General features: G+C 37.9%; 2 protein-coding genes across 5 annotated transcripts; one reads left to right on the top strand and one right to left on the bottom strand.

The window, feature by feature from the left end:
* The first annotated feature begins 9,925 nt into the window (after positions 1-9,925).
* On the top strand, positions 9,926-12,258 carry LOC103930285 (metacaspase-1). The gene is made up of 5 exons (XM_009339596.3): positions 9,926-10,403; positions 10,637-10,967; positions 11,164-11,281; positions 11,537-11,677; positions 12,059-12,258. The coding sequence occupies exons 1-5, from the start codon at positions 9,956-9,958 to the stop codon at positions 12,116-12,118; spliced, it is 1,098 nt and encodes a 365-aa protein (XP_009337871.2). The 5' UTR covers positions 9,926-9,955; the 3' UTR covers positions 12,119-12,258.
* Positions 12,259-14,151: 1,893 nt separating this feature from the next.
* Positions 14,152-18,917, bottom strand: LOC103930286. Of its 4 annotated transcripts, none has more exons than XM_009339598.3 (5): positions 18,004-18,917; positions 17,038-17,179; positions 15,767-16,963; positions 14,871-15,285; positions 14,152-14,505 (listed from the first exon to the last, which is right to left on the bottom strand). In XM_009339598.3, the coding sequence occupies exons 1-4, from the start codon at positions 18,897-18,899 to the stop codon at positions 14,884-14,886; spliced, it is 2,637 nt and encodes an 878-aa protein (XP_009337873.2). In that variant the 5' UTR covers positions 18,900-18,917; the 3' UTR covers positions 14,152-14,505; positions 14,871-14,883. The 4 variants fall into 4 exon arrangements, with proteins under 4 accessions (XP_009337873.2, XP_018498778.2, XP_048436979.1 ...); XM_018643262.2 differs by having other exon boundaries at positions 14,878-15,285; XM_048581022.1 differs by lacking the exon at positions 14,152-14,505 and having other exon boundaries at positions 14,714-15,285.
* Positions 18,918-20,042: the final 1,125 nt, after the last annotated feature.

Genomic DNA, 20,042 nt, shown 5'->3' with positions numbered 1-20,042 from the left:
AACACTAATAATTCACCCCAGCTGGATTGGTGTCTTCTCAAATTGAGTCCTAATTAAGTTCACTTTTATACATGAGCTTTTCCTCCACTCTCATGTTTTTTTTCACTTTGTTAAAAAACAACAAATATTACATAAGATGAATTAGTTTCGCGTTTTTCCTCAGCGTTCTTCCCATGCTTACTTTTCAAGACCATTCACCTGTGCCTACCTCATTATGTGTTGAGAAAATTTATCACATCTTGTCGTTTGATTAGTTTTCCACCATTTTGATGCAATCTATGTGGGTTGGATCTTGTACATAGACGCTTTATATTTCATTAAATTCGTGGGCATGTACTTACACCCGGAGCCTACCCCGCAGCTCACCCCGCTCCCCACCCCATCCCCTTTCCCGTATATTCAATTCACAAATTCACATATTCAAGTATTCATAAAATGTCTAATACTGAAAAAATTAAATTCGAAAAAGGAGAAGAACATACATCTGTGAGAGCTTGAAATAAGAGAAGGGGCAAAAGAGAGAGAGAGTACAGATGGAGAGAGAGAGAGAGAGGGTGAGAGAGATAGACAGTAGAGGGGAGGAAGATAAAGAAGGCTCTCGGCCTGCTGTAAAAATCATGACATTTGCCCAAGGAATCCATTCATCGGGCAAACCTTAGACACTCGATGGGCAAATTTAAAAAATATGACGTGTATTATGAACTTGTTATTTCATCGAGCAAATTGACCAACACGTAGGGCAAAGGTTGCATAGAAATGTCGACCCAATTTATTTTTTGGAGAAAAACACTGGTGGGAAATTGCCTTTGCCAGACCAAATTTGCAATACTTCATCGGGCTACCATTTAAATTTGGGAGAAAGTTCAATTTTTCGAGAAAAAGTGGGGGGAATTTAAAAGTTTGCCTGACGAATTTAATATTGTTGCCTGACGGCGTAGTTAAGTTTCTCGACGAAATTTACCAACTTTAGGAGAACAACAAAAATTCAATTGTTCCTTTTTTTTTTTTTTTTTTCGTTTTCAAATGGTTAAAAGATAATCAAATTTGATCATCAAGTTAATTCAGTGTGGGGTTTTACCTTCAATTACCATCCTTACAAAAAAAAAAAAAAAAAAAAATCATGAAAATCAAAGGTGTAAAACCCCACCCCCGATTTTAAAAATAATTTTGGATTTTTATTTAAAAAATTATTTTTGGATCTTAATTGGTGAGCCCAAGGGGCCCACCTCCCTGATTTTTGTGTCCCCCGTCCGCATTCTCTCTTCATCCTTTTCTTTTCTCTCTTTTCCCTAACGCTCTCCTCTCTACCCGTGCTCTCTCTCTACACTCTTTCCTTCTGCCCAAGCACCACACCCACGCACCCACCACCATAACCACCTTATCACTTTGGCGAGCACACCCCCAAGCAACCAACATTCTAGGTCCTAAACTAAGCAAGGAAAACTCTTCTTCTCATTCACATAGCACGGCACGATTACTGTGCATCCATTTCCGACGATGTATCGCCGTCTCTGACGAAGGTGAGCTTCGAAACTCCTTCTATCTTCCTCCCCCGTAGGCTAGATCACTTTATTGACGATTAAAAATGACTTTGGTGAAGATTTGGATGTGAAAACAGATCGGGAAGTTTCCCCCATATTTTCCTGCAAGAACCCGGCCTTTGTTGGCGTTTTCTAGCCGATTCCGGCCACCACTCACCTCGAAATTGGTATAGATCTCTTCCTTGCTTCACGAGCTTCATTTTGGTATTTTGGTTTACTTGAAATGGTTATGTTTCAAGCTCTGTCGGACCTAGGGAAGTCCCCGGCCATTTTCCTGCCTTCCTTCCTTTAGGTCCGGTGACCCATGTGTTGGACTTGGGCCGAGCTTTCAAGCCTAAAGCCCCAAGGAGCCGAGGCTTTTTGGGCCATGCAAAAAGGGCCTAAGGCCCGTGAAACCCTTAACCCTTTTACCTAGAAACATAAACCCAACCCAATTTCCTAATTCTAAAACCCAACCCAAAACCCTAAGTGAACTAAGACCCTTGGGCCGTGTAAAGCTTGGACCTAAGCTCAAAAACCCTAGGGTCCTTTGGCCCAAACCCTCCAGCCCATCAAATAAAATATTCCCCTATTAACTTTTCGAAAATTTAACCAGGACCCTTTGTAGGGTAATTCGGCGTCCTGAATCCGTTTTCCCAAATTCAATTGTTATAATATAGTTTTATTAATTGGACCCTTTATGTGCTTAGGTGCATATATTGTGGCGATTCCATCTTCGCTAGTTTGCATGGCTCTTCGGCGACGAAGTATCTGTGAGTGGACCCCTTCTAAAATGCATGTTTTAATAGTAGAAATGCACATGAAAAACATGATTTACTGAATACGTTTTATGAGAAATTGATTATCATGCTATACTGAGCTTATTTTGGAATACCATATTTTCCATAGAACCCATGTTCTTGTAGGGTATCTGATAGATGATGATATACTATTTTGAACATGTTTTCACACACACTTCTTTATAGTATAGATGATGGATGACTTTATACTATGAAGATGCTTTTGAAATATATATATACTTATATTTGGAAAGTCTATATTCATTGTTTTTGTGTGTATCTAGTGGTTACTATTATATTGGCTTCATGCCGGGTGTAGGTTGGTGTCTGAGGGTGATGTTACTATTGTATTGGCTTCGTGCCGGGTGTAGGTTGGTGGCTTTAGCTGTATGATATTGATATTGATACCACTAGTAGCACACTATATACGAAATGCGTTTTGGAAAGGTTTTATGGCATGTTAGGGTTTTCGGAAAAACCTATTACATATTATGCTATGAGTTTTCATAAAACTTGGGGATTAGTATGTTGATAACTGTTTTATTATATATATATATATATATATATATATCAACTTAGTCCACTCATATTTGTTTTGCGCTCCCTCAGGACTTAGAATCGAGGCATATCATCTTGGCATCAAGGCACTTCCGCATCGGTTTCTTTGAGTCTTCTCGATGTAGGACCCACTCCTTTGTTCATTCAGTTTTGATATTAATTCTTTTGGTGTTCTAGATTAGATGTGTGCTCTAAACACGTTTCTTAAATGCATATTCATTATATTTAAATTTATAAGTCTTACTTATTCCTTGTTCTCAACATTTGTATTCAATAAATGGCTTTCATCACCCTCGGGTGTCGGCCAGCACATGCCTAGCCTGGTGTTCGGGGAATATCAGGATCAGGGTTTGTCAAAAGGTTCTGCAGGCGTTAAATTGTGATCATACATTTGAAGCCGTCTAACCTTTCGTCTCGTTACCTAATCTTTGAAAGTTATTGGCGTATGCGATCTCTTACTACATTCAAACAAATTTGACGGTTGGATCGTGAAAATTGGTTTCATTGACTGTGTATCCGTCAAAACAATAGATTTAACAAACACTTAGTTGGAGTTTATTTATACTTCTATTAAATAGTATGTAATATTGTGTAGCAACCACTAGTGTAAATATTTGACATTGATGATGGGGGTGAGTTCGTTGTATTCTTCTTGAGTTGAGGAGTGTAGTTATGAAAAATCATCAAAATCGAAGCTAAAATAACTCTTTAACTGTGATGATACTTTTCTAACTGTCGAAGAATTTTGTCCTGTTGCATAATCTCAGAAACTTGCATTGGGTGAATTTTGGCACATGTCATCTCGGAGTATATACCAACTATAGCGACGTTTGAATTGTTAAAATAATTTCGCACTGCGAAAATCATCAAAGGATTTGAATATGCGAAAATGCCCCTCACCTTTGCCCGAAGAACTGTAACCCTAAACACTAATATACGTACCTTTCCCCGGTGAATTTCTTTCCGTCGAGCAAAACGTGGCATGATATGTGCCAATTTTTTCTCTTGACGCAAAAGCTTTGTCTGACATCATTTTTTACTTTGTCCGTCAAAACATTTTGTCCCCTAAAGTCTCTAAAACAATCGAAACGTTGACCACTTTTGCCTGATTAATTTTTTTTTTTTTCATCTGGCATTGTGCTCGACGAAACTTGCTTCGTTAGTCAAACTCTCGTATGGCAAATGATTCTCTGGTTGTGAATTGATCGTATTCCTGAATGAGACCAAATTACAAATTCCACAACACTGAGTTAAGGCTAGTTTTGAATACAATATAATCCAGGAGTTAACTGACTACATAATAATTATTAGTCGGAAAGTTTCCTGTGTCCATATGTAGAGAAACTGATTCTTTAATTGCTAGATTTTGGTGGGGACAGAAACATGATGAACGGAAAATTCATTGGGTTAATTAGGAGACATAGGTTTGCCAAAAACTGATGGGGTATGGGTTTCAGGAATCTTCAAGAGTTCAACGCTACCCTACTTGCTAAACAATGTTGGAGAATTATTAATGAGCCAGATTCTCTCCGGGTTAAGGTTCTTAAAGCCAGGTACTTCCCTTCCACCTCGTTTCTTGACGCTATATGAGGATGCGGGGCGTCGTGGGCTTAGTCGAGTTTGTTAGACAGGAGGGAGATTCTTCTAAATGGTGCCCATTAGCAGATTATAAATGGTTCCAATGTTAGGATCTGGTTCAACAGGTCCCTTCTCTCCCCGATGGCCATCCTTCACCGTAAGGTTCTATATCTATCAGTCGAAATAAAAAAGTTGAATCTTTAATCGACCGTGATACTGGACAATCGAAGCTTGAATTTAAAGACCTTTTATTACGGACCATGAATATTTAGTAAGAAATGATACACACATTGGTGATCCGTGGAGCACGGTTAGGCTTATATGGCTACCAGTAAAGAATGAGCTATATACGGTACGATCGGGCTGCCATTGGCACCATAACAGGGAGGTTTCTGGCAGATTGCAACGTCTCTCTTCTTCTAGTGTGCCTCAAGTTTGGAAATATATTTGGAATCTGAAGACGCCCCCAAAAATTGAAAATTTCTTATGGAAACCTTTACCTAGGGCCCTTGTAACTATGGCGGATCTATTCAAACGAAGGTCGTCACCTTCTCTAATCTTCTCAATCTGCAATGACAATGAAGAATCGGTGGAACATCTTCTACTCTGGTGTCCATGGGTAGAGCCTATTTAGTGGCGGGCAACTAAATTACAAAATAAATAAAGATGAAATCACTACTTTTGGCTCTTGGTTACATTCATTAATTAGTTCTCATCTGGGTTCCAAATTGGAGAAATCCACACTGATGTCTCAAGTGGCTTTTACTTGTTGGCACATATGGAAGGCCAGGTGTGATGTTGTCTTCAACCATAAGCCAACCTTTCCTATACAGGTAACTTAGGCTATTTCTTATGCTTTGGCTGTTTTTGAACAAGCTATGGAATGAAATCCTGAAAGCAATCCGGCGGGGCAGCGTTGTAATACCTTGAAAATTTAAATACATGAATTAGATATTCATAATTATGAATATGTGATGAAAATCGAAAATAAATTGATTTATGGTTATCAAAATAAAATTGGGAAATTTTAAAGTTTTGTTTCCAGACATTTTTATAATTTACATTGTAAAATCTATCGATAAGTGGAAATGACGAAAGTGCTCATAGGCGGCTAAACGTAAATTTTACAAGGACATATTTTATCATATTTCTTGGCATATTTGGATAAAGATCAATCTCACAAACGCGTAGGCGCAAACTGTTCGTGAAACGGAGCTATAATGAAGAAGTTATTAACATTTAAAGTTGAGGACATTTTTATAAGTTTAACCTAATCTAGAAGGCTCCAACAGTTTCGGAGCAGGGAGGAAGTGACACGTGTGTGGCTGGATGTTGTGTTGAGGAAAGATCAACGGTTGTGATGAAAAAGGGAGGAGAGAAAATGAGAGATGGGGGGAAGGGATGGGCCAAGGAGGGAAGAGGAGAGAAGGAAAGGGCGAATGGGAAAGAAAAGAAAGGAGGGGAAGGGAGAAAAGGAAGGAGTACCGGATCACCCTGACTAGGTTTCTCTAGCGACCCGACCCGGTTATTTTCACTCCCTTCGATAGTTTTCCATCGGTTTTTCCAACGAACCATGTCAAATAAACACTTGGGAAACACTCCATGACCTACCCTCTACCAATTACAACCCAAAATTGATGGAGATGGGCTTTGATTTAGCAAACCCGCACCGATGGGTGCGATGGATCCGTGTTGTCAATCCTCCCATTTCTGAAACAATTTCATTCAATCACCACCACCCCTAGACACCTCTTGAGCCCAGGAACACACCCCCAAATGACTATAGGGGCGGTGGAGCACCAGAGGTGATGGATTGAAGTCACCTATTTCTAGGGTTGAAGGAAATTGAGGCTTTTCCAGGCCAAATTGGACTTGGCCACATGTATAAAACTTGCTCTACTCATTGAGATCTTCATTTTCATAAAATTTGGAAATTTTTAGAGTTAGTTGGAAAAATTGGGTTTCAGTTCGCCAGAAGCCGCCACTTGCGGCGGCTCGTGGCCAAAGAGCCGACGCTATTCTTTTAAGCTAATTTCGATATTCTGAATGCATTTATGATATGAAATTGGTGTGAATCGTTTGTTTGAACCTAGTTTCGTGATTGATAGTCACTTATTTGATTTTGGAAATGGATTAAAAATGAATGATGAACTACGAAATGCTTGATCCTGCATCAAGGATACGTAGGCAACCTTAAATAATTGAGAGTAATTTTTTATTTTTTATTTTTTGTGGGAATGTGATTGAAGAAAAGAAATTTTGATGATTATTTGGAAATTAAATCTTATGTTTTAGTAAGTAAATTTTTGGTTAGATTTTGTGAGTGATTAGGAAATTTAAATAATGAATTGTGATCAATTGGTAGTTACTTAAACAAGAGTTTAATTTTGGCCTACCACCGAAATTATTTTCCAAAATAAATATTTAAGGCGGAGCGTTACAAGTGTGATTTTTCCCAAAGCACTGTTTAATCTTCTCCTGATTCAGGGTGTGTTAAGATCAACGTGGATGCTAATTGGAACTCCGGTACTCGAAATGGGTCTATTGGAATTGTAATTCGAGATCAAAATTATGTGTTTGTTGTTGCTAGAAAATCCCTAATCAAGGCTTCTAAGGTTATTGTGGCAGTGGCGTTGACGGTGTTGGAGGGATGTATGTTTGCTAAGAAGTTGGGTTTAAATAAGGTGATCATGGAGTCGGACTCAAATGAAACGATCTTATGCTTGAGGAAATCCATTCAAAATGGCAGTTGGGAAGCTTTCCTCACCCTATGAAAATTGCTTAATTGGGGGAGTCTTTTCAAGTCTATCATTGGTCTTGGGTTCCAAGAACAGCTAATATAGCGGATGATCATTTGGCGTCTTTCACGTCTCCGGGGATGAGCGTTCAATGGTTGACAGGCCACCATCTTCGTTGGTTCATGTTCTCAACAAAGATGGTATGCCTTGTCTTCCTTCAAGAAGTTTTGAGCGGTGTAGGAGGGGAGATGCTTAGCACCAGGTGCCTCATCCTTCTGTATCCTTCTTACAATGCTTTGGTTGTAAAATCATGTATATTTTTGTCCTCTGTTAATCCCGCTGTGGGCTTTCATGTGCATAAGGAAGATAAATAAGGTATAAATAAAGGTATATATGATCTATAGTAAAAAAGATTACGATACTATATTAGGGAATTGAAAAAAAAACAATGAAAAAGGAAAGAGATCTAAATGTTCTTCACCAACGATACGAGGTTTAGCATAATTGATGTTGAATCTGATACATAATTTAAATGTGGGAATTTGTCCTACTCTTTGGTTTTGCTTGATAATGCATTTCCAGCTTGATTAAAAGAAAAAAAAAACCAATAAAAACAAGACAATGTACTCATCACAACCATTCAATAAAGCCATTTGACATGATTTTAACAGGATAGGCTTTAAACTTTTCAATACAAGTCAATTAAATATTAGACAATATTCTAATTGATCCTATAAGAGAAGGATTCTCCTTCCTCCTGATTCTCCTCTTCTACAGTTCTTTTTTATTTGAACAGTCATGATTATGATTAAATTGCGTCACATTTTATGTTGACTTCTTTATAAAGAAAGAAAGACTGAGGAAAGTGAGAGAGGAGCAGGAGTAAGATTCTCTCACTTCCAAATTTTTCTTCCCTATAATCCTTCATATTTAAATGATCATGATTAAGATATATTAACATCTTGTGCTGATTTCTTTATATGCAGAACATAGTTTCCTATTTGAACCGATGGGATGGGTTGCTGCCTTGCTGGGATTTAGATGTTTAGTCACTGGTCATGGGTCCGAGTTGTTTGATCAACTCGAATCATGCATATCTGTCACACGCACACAAAAACAAAAAAAACAAAAAAAAAAACACTTTATACGAAAGAGATTTAAAAGAGCGCGGACCGAACCAGGTTCTCCACCAATCCTAAAAGTGATCGAATACGGGCTATAAATGAGTAGAAGCATCTCAGACCAATCCTACCAAAGGTACCCAACTTTTGTCCCGTATCTAATATTCTCTACCAATTTTTGGGATTTAGTAAATTATCGATTTACCCTTTGAACTTTCACCTAACTTTCGAGTTCTCTCTTAAATTTTTTTATTAGAAAATTAAGGACTTAAACTAATTTTTTTTAGCCAATTCGCCCTCTACCATTAGTTTTTCATATATTTCATCCATATTTCTGTTGAGTGAGATATGTGCACAACATGTGAGGGTAGTTAAATCATTTCACTCTTAAAAATGATTAAAAAAATTGACAAAAAAACAAAAAAAAAAAAAACTTTCCCTCTATTTTTTCTCGCTAATTCCTATCCTCGATTTTATTTCTCCCTATCATTCCTATGCATGAGAAATGACATATGGTGTTATTGTCTTGATAAGTAGCTACGTTAGTCTTTTTCTTGAAGCATGTACTACCATTTTTTATTTTCTCTAACAAATTAATAATTTGACAAATGTTCATGGTGTTATTGTCTCCAAAACAGTGCATTAATATAAGAAACATGTTCATAATACTCATAAAAAATGCTCAAGATAATTACATATTTTTCATAATGTCATAATAATCCCCATACAATTTCACAAAATGATCCTTGAGAAGTTGGAAAACATAAGGGATTTTACCATCCATAAGGTATATAACCCATAAATCTCGATTACAAAATATAGGCATTCCACTTAACCAAACACAAGCAAAATAAGATAGTGATCAAAACAAGAGTACAAACATTCTGCTCGAAATGCACATGACACGTGGAGATCAATTACACTTTCCATGACCTTCCTCGTTTGGTTGGAATCTTGTACCTAAACCTATTTTCATTTCTGATGGCTAAGTAAGGTTGAGGGTATTATGTTTTCCAACATCTTAAGGATCATTTTGTGGAATTGTATTGTGATTATTATGACATTATGAAAAGTATGTAATTATCTTGAGCATTTTTTATGAGTATTATGAACATGTTTCTTATATTAATGCACTGCTTTGGAGACAATAACATCATGAGCATTTGTCAAATTATTCATTTGTTAGAGAAAATAAAAATGGTAGTACATGTTTCAAGAAAAAGACTAACTTAGCTACTTATGAAGACAATAACACCATATGTCATTTCTCATGCATAAGAATGAGAGGAAAAAATAAAATTGAGGATAGGAATTAGCAGGAAAAAATAGAGGGAAAGTTTTGCTTTTTTATTTATTTTCAGTTTTTTAATCATTTTTAAGAGTGAAATGACTTAACTACCCTCACATGTTGTGCACATGATCTCACTTAACAGAAATATGGATGAAATATATGAAAAACTAACGGTAGGGGAAAGTCGGCTAAAAAAAATTAGTTTGAGTCCTTAATTTTCCAATAGAAAAGTTCATGAGGGAAATCGAAAGTTAGGTGAAAGTTCAAGAGATAAATCAACAGTTTACTCTTTCCAATTGGTATATATAATACATATCTAGCACCCTCATTGCCCAAGCTAGAACTTGAAATGGCATGTCGGAATGAGAGGTGCAATGGGTGTGGACCGCAATTTATTGTGCCATCAGAAGCACAAATCATTCGTTGTGATTCGTGTCAAGGCATCACCCGCATTAGTAGACCATCCGTCAATCCTCTGATCCGAGCAGGCCAAGATACAATAAACCACGCTGTCAACCGTGTTCAAAGCCGAATGACTAGAGTGATGTCCAGGCCCTCCCCGAATACTGCCCGCCCTGCTAATCTTCAATACTACCAGCATCAGCTGTCCCAGCCATTTGTACCAAAACCCTTGATGCCTCCTTCGGCGTATGGAAGAAAGCGTGCGGTGCTCTGTGGATTGAGTTACAATGGGAAAAGTTACAAGCTTAAAGGAACTGTGAACGATGTTCACTGCATGAAATACTTTCTTGTTGACAGATTGGGTTTTCCAAATCATTCCGTACTCATGCTCACAGGTAGTCCTAATTAGTTTTACTTAATTAATTTCACACTATTAATCACGAAAAACATTTCTCAAATGCTATTTCTTTTGATTTAACAACTATCATTTCATGAGGTATGAACTAATAGGCCAGTCGCATTCATTTGAGAATAATGGTACAAGAATATCAAATGATTATCTTAAAATAGTTCTCCAATTTATAATCATAAAAAATATGTAAGGTCACTTGTTCTTGCTGTGGTGTAGAACATGAGATGGACCCTTTTAGGATCCCAACAAAACAAAACATGCGAATGGCGTTACAGTGGTTGGTGCAGGGCTGCCAATCAGGAGACTCGTTGGTGTTCTACTTCTCCGGCCATGGCTCAACCCAGCGTGACTATTCGATGGATGAGATTGACGGCAATGATGAAACGTTGTGCCCTGTTGATTTTGAGACCGAGGGGATGATCATTGATGATGAAATTAACGCCACCATTGTTAGGCCACTGCCCCATGGTGCCAAACTTCATGCCATTGTTGACGCCTGCCATAGTGGAACTGTTCTTGATCTACGATTTCTTTGCCGGATCAACAGGTAATTGTTAGCAGCACTTACCCAGCTACATGTATCAATTAATGTGCTGAACACATTTTCTTAATTAGACCCGACTAATTGAGAAATTAAACGCGATACATACATATATATATATATATATGTATGTATGTATATATGTATGTATGTATGTATGTATGTATGTATGTATGTATGTATTTGTTGTTTTTTAATGTAGAGGAGGACACTATGTGTGGGAAGATCATCAATTCTCACCTACTTATAAAGGCACAAGTGGTGGACTAGCTGTCTCCATAAGCGCTTGTGACGATCATCAAAAGTCTGCAGACACTACGGTGAGTATTCTCAATGTATGCAGAAATCAATAAACTAGCTCTTAATCGATAAACAATGTCGAAAGAGGTTGCAAGTTTAACTCTCCCTCCTCTAACTCTAAACCCTATATACGATTAATGTGTGAACAAAGATATATAAACTGTTTGAATTTGTATTAGTGCCATAACAAAGAGCAGAGATAGTTCTACTACACTCAATTAACTTTAAAGAAACAAATGCAATGTAAAATGACACAAATTCGTGGGATTGTGCAGGCTTTATCTGGAGGCACTTCGACTGGTGCCTTGACTTATAGCTTTATCCAAGCAGCGGATAATAATCGCGGATCGACATATGGCTCTCTGCTCAATGCTATGCGCCATAAAATTCATGAAGCTAAAACTGGCGTTGAGATGGTTAAGTATCTTTCCAAGATTCATATGGTTGGTTAAACATGTTCAAACACTCCATGCAAACATATCGAAACAACACTGCCAGTATTAGGCAGCAACGTATACCCCAAATATAATTAATGCTATTCAGATGTATAAAATTGATACCTCTCTCAATACAATGATAAAACGTACATCGATTAAAATGTTGATTTTGTGTCAGAGTCAAACTATCTATATTACTTATTAATAAAAGATACACAAACGAGTTATACATGTGATAAGAGTATAGATAGGATAAAAACAGAAGTAAATAAATGTCCTATTAAAGTTGGATTGGTTGATTAGACATTCTCTATATATGCTTTGAGAATTTGTTGACAATGTTTGGTCTTTTGATTGTAGGAGCCCCAGTTGACATCATCTGAAACATTTGACATTTATTCAACACCAATGGTGTTGTAACTTGAACTTTATAAGTGATAAAAATAAATCGGTAATGTCATTCTTATTTACTGTAACACATTAAGTGATTAATAACACCTGCTCTAGTGGCAGTCTGTACTGCAATGTGCGTTAATCATATCTATAAGTGTAAGTTTGTATTCAATTTTTTTTATTCCATCCTCTTCTAAAACTCTCCATATGAAATCTAGTATTTCCATGGAGGCGTAAACCCATTCAAATTGCAAACATGGATTTGGTAGAAGAACACGCGTCATCTAACATAATTATGAAACTTAGAATCATTCAATTTGTTACAAAATTTCATAGCAGGATTGAAGCAATGAGGATTTTCTTCACATGAAATTTGAACCCTTTCAATTTCTTCTACTCGGATGGGAGGATGGGCAACGGATAGATGATTAAAGCCCTTATCTAGATCACCATAGACATAATAAATACTAATTTTGAAAGATTGTCAACGCTCAAATGACAATCCAAATTTTTAAATATATATTCGAGAATGATCTCAAAGGCATGGGTTATGCAGGAGCAGGGCAGGGGCGACATTCCCAAATCTATTACATTTTTTTTTTCTGGACTTTTATTGTTTAATTATTAACAAAAAACTACGGGTAAATTATAAAAAAACCACATCAATTTTGGATGAACCACAATTTCATACTTCATCTTTTAAAAATTACAATGTCACTTCTGTCAATTTTTCTGTCAATTTCTTTGTCAAATGCTGACGTGGCTTCATATGAGACCCATTTTGTAGCCCTACTAGATTAAAAAAATTAAAAACAAAATCTTTTAAATATTTTTATATAAAGATGTGGGACGTACCCCTACAAACCCATCACCCTCACTCTTCTTCTCCAATCCACCGACGATTGACATTGCCCATCTATGGGCACCCAACCTCACCACCTGCCTCTACCCCTCCATATAACACTGAAAGAGGAAATTGTAGCAATAATCTCTCAACTTTAATCAAATTATAGCAATGGTCCCTCAACTTTATTTCCATGACCATTGGTCCCTTAACTTGTCAAAATATGCAACTATGGTCATTTTCCTTAACACCGTCAATAAATCTGTTAAATTCAGTTATCGACTCCAGGAGCTGTTTAGCTTCCAACAAACAACATCGGCGTCCCTCTCCCTGTACCTGTATAAGATTGCTTGAAACTATTACGACTTGAACTACTAGTACTAGAAGAATTGATTGATGATGATTCCTTGGTTTGGAGGCTATGATGCTCATCTTTGTGATCTCGACGAAGACGATTACTAGTTTCTCCTTGTGTTTCTGCAGCAGCACCGTAAGGGATTACATAACCGCAGAGGCATCGGTGCTGTGTGCCACACAGGGTCGTCACTTGAAACTGTTGCTTGCACTTAAGGCAAGGGATAGCTTTTATACCATCTGGGATTTTCATTAATCAATCGTTAAACCAATAACAACGATAAAACGTAACCACCACTGCAATCTACCATTTACCTAGAAAATTCATACATATTAATTTAAAGGTAATGTGTGAATTCATTAATCTGTCCAATTACTTAGCAGCATATGCATGACCATGCATCTTATGCTTAATTCTGAGTCACGTAATAAAAAGGAAGAACTAGATGCCCTACGAATGGCTAATTTAAACATGGTATGGACAAGAGCCACTATCATGGGATTCGATTTACTTTAATTTAAACTTTATATTTAGGGTTGTGTGTTACTTTCCACGCACGTCTCTCAAATTTTGGATGTCGAGTCGAATGATTCGAAAAAGATCAAACGAAAGAAAGTGGGTGTGGATAGCACAACCTAAATAACACTCCGATAAAAACCCATCTTTGTATAGCACTCAACATATTCCCCCCTGGTCTGCTTTGTGGATTTGGGTTTTATTTTTCATCGTTTGAAAGATGGTGTTATCACACTTTATTAATTTAGATCGAATGAAATTTTACCGAACACAATCAAGAAATTACATAAGCCATGCATGCTAAACGTAGGTTTCAAATCAAACTTGACCTAGTGGAAGTTTATAGAGCATGAACAAGAGCTACACATACCAAATGAAACGCCACAATTCCTCTATTACATACTCATTAGAAATACAACATAATTCCTCAACCACGAAGGACCCACATCTAACGAGAATATCACTCTTTGTTGCCTCAGTATAGAGTAACACCGCTTGTATTAAAAATCAATATAAATAAACTGAGGCCTGTCTTAACTGTTAAATTGAAAAAGAGGGGAATATCGGCACCATCTTACAAGAACTAGATGTCCTTGCCTTATTCAATGCCAATGGCACCCTTTAATTTCGGTCTCTTAGATTCTCAGTTTACCGCTGACCGGAGAAAAGCGCAGAGGCAGGGAGAGATGCCAATTCACACTGCATAAACATAATAAGGTGAGGGAAATGATTTATGCACGCATTTTTCACTTCATGCACACCTTTTTTTTAGCTGTGATTAAATAAATTAAGAAGAATCAAGGGCCATAATTAAGAGGGGGCGTGCAGAAGGTGAAAAAGAATATGCAGAATTCATTTCCCATGGTGAATGCTAGCCAATTGAGGTTCAAATTGACCCCCAAAAAACTAAAATTTAAAATATATATATATATATATATAATAATTTGGCAATTATGACTTAGAAATTCAAAAGGAGAAGGAGAAAACATCCTAAAATAGTCAGGTTAATAAAAATAAAAGCAACTGACAACATTAGAAACTAATCACATGAAATGATAGGATACCGGATACCGTTGTTTAGAATGGATTAGCATTCACAGGCATGTCATCATCTAACACATGGAGTTGCCCAGAGATTTTTGTTTTGCAAGTTGGACACATAAAACCGACCGAATCTGGTTGTATTTCAGAATCAACAGCCTCATGGTTGAACTCTACTCCGCACCATACACACGCAGTTGTTATCTGACGTCTGCCAGCCATGCTTAGCATGACTTCTTCTGATTCAAACTGGACAGAGGAACCAAATGCCTTTTCCATCTCTGCATTATTTGTCAAATCCATTGGTACCTCCTGCAGTGTAATAGATTCTTGCCCACTAGGAAATCCATACTTCAGTGGTTCTATTTCGTCCAACCCTAGCTCCTCAAACCCTGTATCATCATGCCTATGGGCAACACTGCTAAGACGTTGGTCTCCCTTTCAACATGAACGAACAACGAAATTAAATTTCTAAAAATCTTGCACAGAACAAAGGAATACAATCACATCAAAGAATTGTTATTATAGTAATAATGAAGAATTATTGCCACTTATAATGTAATTAATTCGTTAGGGTCTATCATGGAAAATAAAAGTTCAAGGGGATAATTGGCTAAAATAAAAGTTTAGGGGGTAAATTGACAGCGGGTTACAAGTTCAAGGGGGAATTCGACAAATACCTCTAAACAGAATGCTGGCCTAACACCTACAACATTCCAGACTTCTTATTTGCTATATTTGGGGGCAGGGTTCTAGGTTGAAATCGAGGAAAGAGAAAACATCATATATCTTTTTTGTCAGTTCTTCAGCAATAACTTTGGTCTTAACCATAAAGAAAAAACCTTGAACATGATTCTGGTGTATCAGTGTATCTAGAAACCAGAAAGGAACTAAATATGGCAGCAATGCTTGATGGTACCTCGTCGGATATTGCAGTAGATGTCGGAAAGCAGACCACTGAATTCACTGATATTAAGGAATCCGAAATCCCAATTTGCAGTTCATTTCCTTCATAAGCTTGGAGTACAGATTCTATCAAAGTATCACTAGATTTAGATGGTTCCTGTTCAATGCTGCTACCAAAGTCAACTGCTTGTTCACTATTCTTGTTAGTGCTGTGATCAATGACATTGGGATGCTCTAATGCACTTGTGCCATTCAAAATTTCATTCCCTACTGCATCAAGAATAAACTTGTCATTCGAAGAAGCATCTATCTTGCAGCAAGTAGCTCCATCCTGATTAGTGCCAGACTTCTTTAACTCATCAGAGGTGGATGCCAAGCCATCTTTCTCCAAAGAACATTCAGATGGTTTACCCTTTTTCTCTGTAGCAGATAACTCGTCTGTATTCGTACAAGAGTCATTAATATCTTCAACTTCCATAGGATCATCAGCTCCGTCCATACTTCCATCAGTTATTGTATGCTCACTATCGTGTTGATCTGAATCAATTCTGTCAAACAAGCGACCGTCCAGGTCCTGTTCACTAAGAGGTGAATCTATGTTCGTTTCTTGATGAGAATCAGAAGCATGAATTTCTGAACTACATCCCATGTATGGTTTATCAAGTGCAGCATCACCGTTGGATTGATCATTAGGCCCAGCAGTTGAGGTTTCCATGATAGAGTTTTGAGCAATTTCAATCAGAGCATCCATTTTTGAAGTCCTTGATGGCAAACCTTCACTGTTTGGAGACTCTATTCTCTTTTGAAGAGTTGTTGGACCTGGCGATTCTTCCACCCTCCTGACATAATTTCGAACATGAATCCCTACATGACCATTGTAGCGACGCCTTTCCAGAAATACCTTATGGCAAAACTGGCATTCATATTTCCCATCTTTAATTATCACACCATCACCAACAGTAGAACCAAGTCTATACTTCCTCGTAGTCCTTTGGTGAAGGGACAATAGATGCTGCAAATATGAATCCTTCTCATTAAAAGTCAAATTGCATTTGTGACATTCAAAAAGGTCATGTATCTGAACCTCAGCAAGATTGTCTACTCCCAATAAGGTAACTTCCTTTTCACGCTCATTAGACATAGAAGACACAACTAGAGCAGAGCTGGAATTCACATCTTGCCTACGGTCTCCATGCTTATCAGCATGCTGCTGCACCCCAAAGAAAAATTGAAAAATCATCCAAGGTGCAATAAACCACACAGCTGCACTAATATACAACTTACATTTTCAGTAGCCACTATGCACTCTTCCTGAACATTCTCACGCGCATGGCCACCATCTAGGTGCTGCGCATTACTGTGATGGGTGAAGGGGAGCAGAAATGAAGAAACTTCCTTGCAGGTCAGAAATTGTTCTCCAGTAGGGCTGGAAAGTACAAGTAACTCATAATGATGAGAAACACAAGAGAGAGAGGTGACTCCAAAATACAGGATATGAAGTAGTATGAATACTGACATGAAACCATAAATAACCACCAGGCATCAGTTAACTGGTTACAAATTTTGTTCAGGTTATGAATTTTTTTTGGTCAATTAAATAGTTATGCATTTTGTTCAGGTTTTCAAAATATACAACACACATTTCTGCTTTCTCTAACACTGCCACATCAGGCATCAGGGTAGTCATGCGACATACTTCAACCGAATTATTAGGTTATCAGTATCTCTCAAATTAACAAAGTAAATTCCAGGCTTTAGCAAACTATTCAAAATTAATGCTTTTTGGTAGATCATTCAATGTTATTGTCCAACCCTACAGCCAATCACGAAAAAATAGACGCTAACATGAGGGACCACCCTTGTGTTTGTTTAACCAGTAGTTCTTTTGTATGAGGGGGGAAAACTGGTACAGAATCCTAATTTGATCATCATTACTCAAGGATGATCTGCTAAGATAACCTATGTTACCATACAAGAGAAGCATTCTCAATGGTATGAAAACAAAATAAATAAGCTTTGAATTGCGGGCACCCCTACCGACACATGCATACAAATTTCTAACAATCGGGAGTCCATGATGAACAAAGAAGAATAAGTTTTATCAGGAACAATGCACAAGAACAAAATGTCATGGCAAAGTCAATGTCGAGCAATAGAATATAAAACTATTAGACAATAACTTAGTAGAACTCAATGCTGCCAAGCCTAATACAAGTGACTGAACTGAAGAAGAAACAAAGCAAGTAAAACCTTATGTATCGGCGGCAGTATATCCAAGCACGTCCTTCCTTCCTCTTAAGCCCCAGCAAGAGCTTCCAACCGACCGGCAAGGCATTCCCGAACTCACTGGCATCAACTATCTTCCTCTTCTTCCTCCTACTCCCCCACTGCCCACCCAATTCCCTCATAAACCCCAACAACTCCTCCTCCGTTTCCAAACCCACCGTCCTCCGCCTCAACTCCTCCCCAAAAGGCTCTTCTGCATTCCCCAAACCGGAAATGTCGACTGCAGCGCCCTCCGTATTCATCATCCCCATACCCGCATAGCCCTCATTCTCCAAACCCAAGACTTTCACTTTGGGCTTCCTCCCTCGCTTCCTTTTCTTCACCCCCATTTCACCTCTCCCCTCAAAACCAACAATTCCGGTCCTCATGTCGTCATTCGGTATAAGCGCCGTGGAAAATGATGCCGTATGGTAGGGTTCGAAGTCGATTTGGTCGAATTTGGGGTCCTGGGAAATGAAGTTCTTGAGGTGAGCGATGATCGCATGGTTCTCGTTGCGTTCGGGGTCATCCTGTGGCACCAGAGTGAGCTTAGGAGGAGTAGCGAGCAGGCCGGCAACGCGACGACGGTGGCCAGTGGCGGCGGCGGCAGTGGAGGTATCAGACTGTTGACGGCGGGGACGAGAGTAGGTTTGCCGGCGGGACCCGGCGCTCTCGTTGAAGACAGATCGGTCAATTTTGGGGACGACGAGGTCGTGGGTGCGGCAGAGGTTGAAGGCCGAGGAGGAGGAAGAGGAGAAGACGGAGAGGACTTGGAGCTCTGATTGAGAGAGTGTGCTGATGTCTATGTGGATTAAGGAGTCTAAGGGAACGTTTGCTTCTTGTGGTGGTTGTGGCGGCGGGACAGTGGCTATTGCCGCCATTTGTGGTGGCGCTGTTTCGAAGTTAGGAGTGGTCTGTGATAGTGAGGAAATGGTTTGGGATTGTGGGGAGGTTTCGTTGCTAACATGGCAAAAGGTAGAACTCTATAACCAACCCCTCGTGACTGGCCTTTTTTTTTTATCTCTGTTTTTTTTTTCTTTCTTCTTTCTCTTTTTACAAACAACATTATATTTACTAAGACTTCTTACATATGACATTATGTAGTTTAAATTTATCTTTGGTGAGTATCGAACATACGACCTCTCATTCCACTAGACCGTAGTATTAAGTAGTATCAACCCTCATGTTACTATCCCAATAAACAAAAATTTAATATGAATAACTACTCAATTCTTTAATCTTTTAAGAGCTAATTTTAAATTAGTCAAATTAGTCATTCGCATTGAGTTATGATGAATTTGTGGCTTGAATCGAAGAAACTTCTCTGTGGCGGCCACTTTTTTTTTTATGCAGGGTCGGTATTACTGAGTTAACAATAATTTGTGATGCAACTAAGTGACTTCCCTTTTTTCCTTTTGGTGGATTGTTCCTTCACATTGGGGGGTTTTTAAACCAAAAGGCTTTTTTAGAAGTCTATGCTTGTCATCTTTTCCTTTTCCCCTTCTTTTGTACTGCATTTGTGTGTTACTTTTTTTTATGTTGGGAATGAAATTCAAATAACTACTTAGAGTTTTAAAAATAAACATTTGTTAGGTTCATTAGCACTAAGTAATGACATAAACAAATATTAAAGTGTGTTTTAATTCTCAACTCATCTATAGAGCTTTAAATTTCCAAATCGACGCATATTAGCTAAATTTTGCAATTTAACTTGGCTAAAAGGGATCGATTTGTGGCGCAAGAGCTCTAAAGACAGCAATTAGTGAAAATCAACTTTAGTATTTAATCACGTCATCATTTAATGCTAGTCATGTCATTACTTAATGTTAAAAAAAATCTAGACTTAACGTTGATGACCTAACATATGTCTGATTTCCACAATATTAGGTAGTTATTTAAACGTTTTAAAAGGTTGAGACAAATTTAAACGAAGAGTGCTAGTTAACATAATTGGAGCCATGGCACCACTAGGCAATGATATAGGCGGCAAATGCAAAGCAGAAGTAATAACCAAATGTGGAGAG

Source organism: the organism of the source record quoted next, unplaced genomic scaffold (genome assembly GCF_019419815.1).
Source record: "Pyrus x bretschneideri cultivar Hongxiangsu unplaced genomic scaffold, Pyrus_bretschneideri_v1 Contig16, whole genome shotgun sequence".
Taxonomy (NCBI): domain Eukaryota; kingdom Viridiplantae; phylum Streptophyta; class Magnoliopsida; order Rosales; family Rosaceae; genus Pyrus; species Pyrus x bretschneideri.
This window is presented reverse-complemented; position numbering and strand designations above follow the sequence as displayed.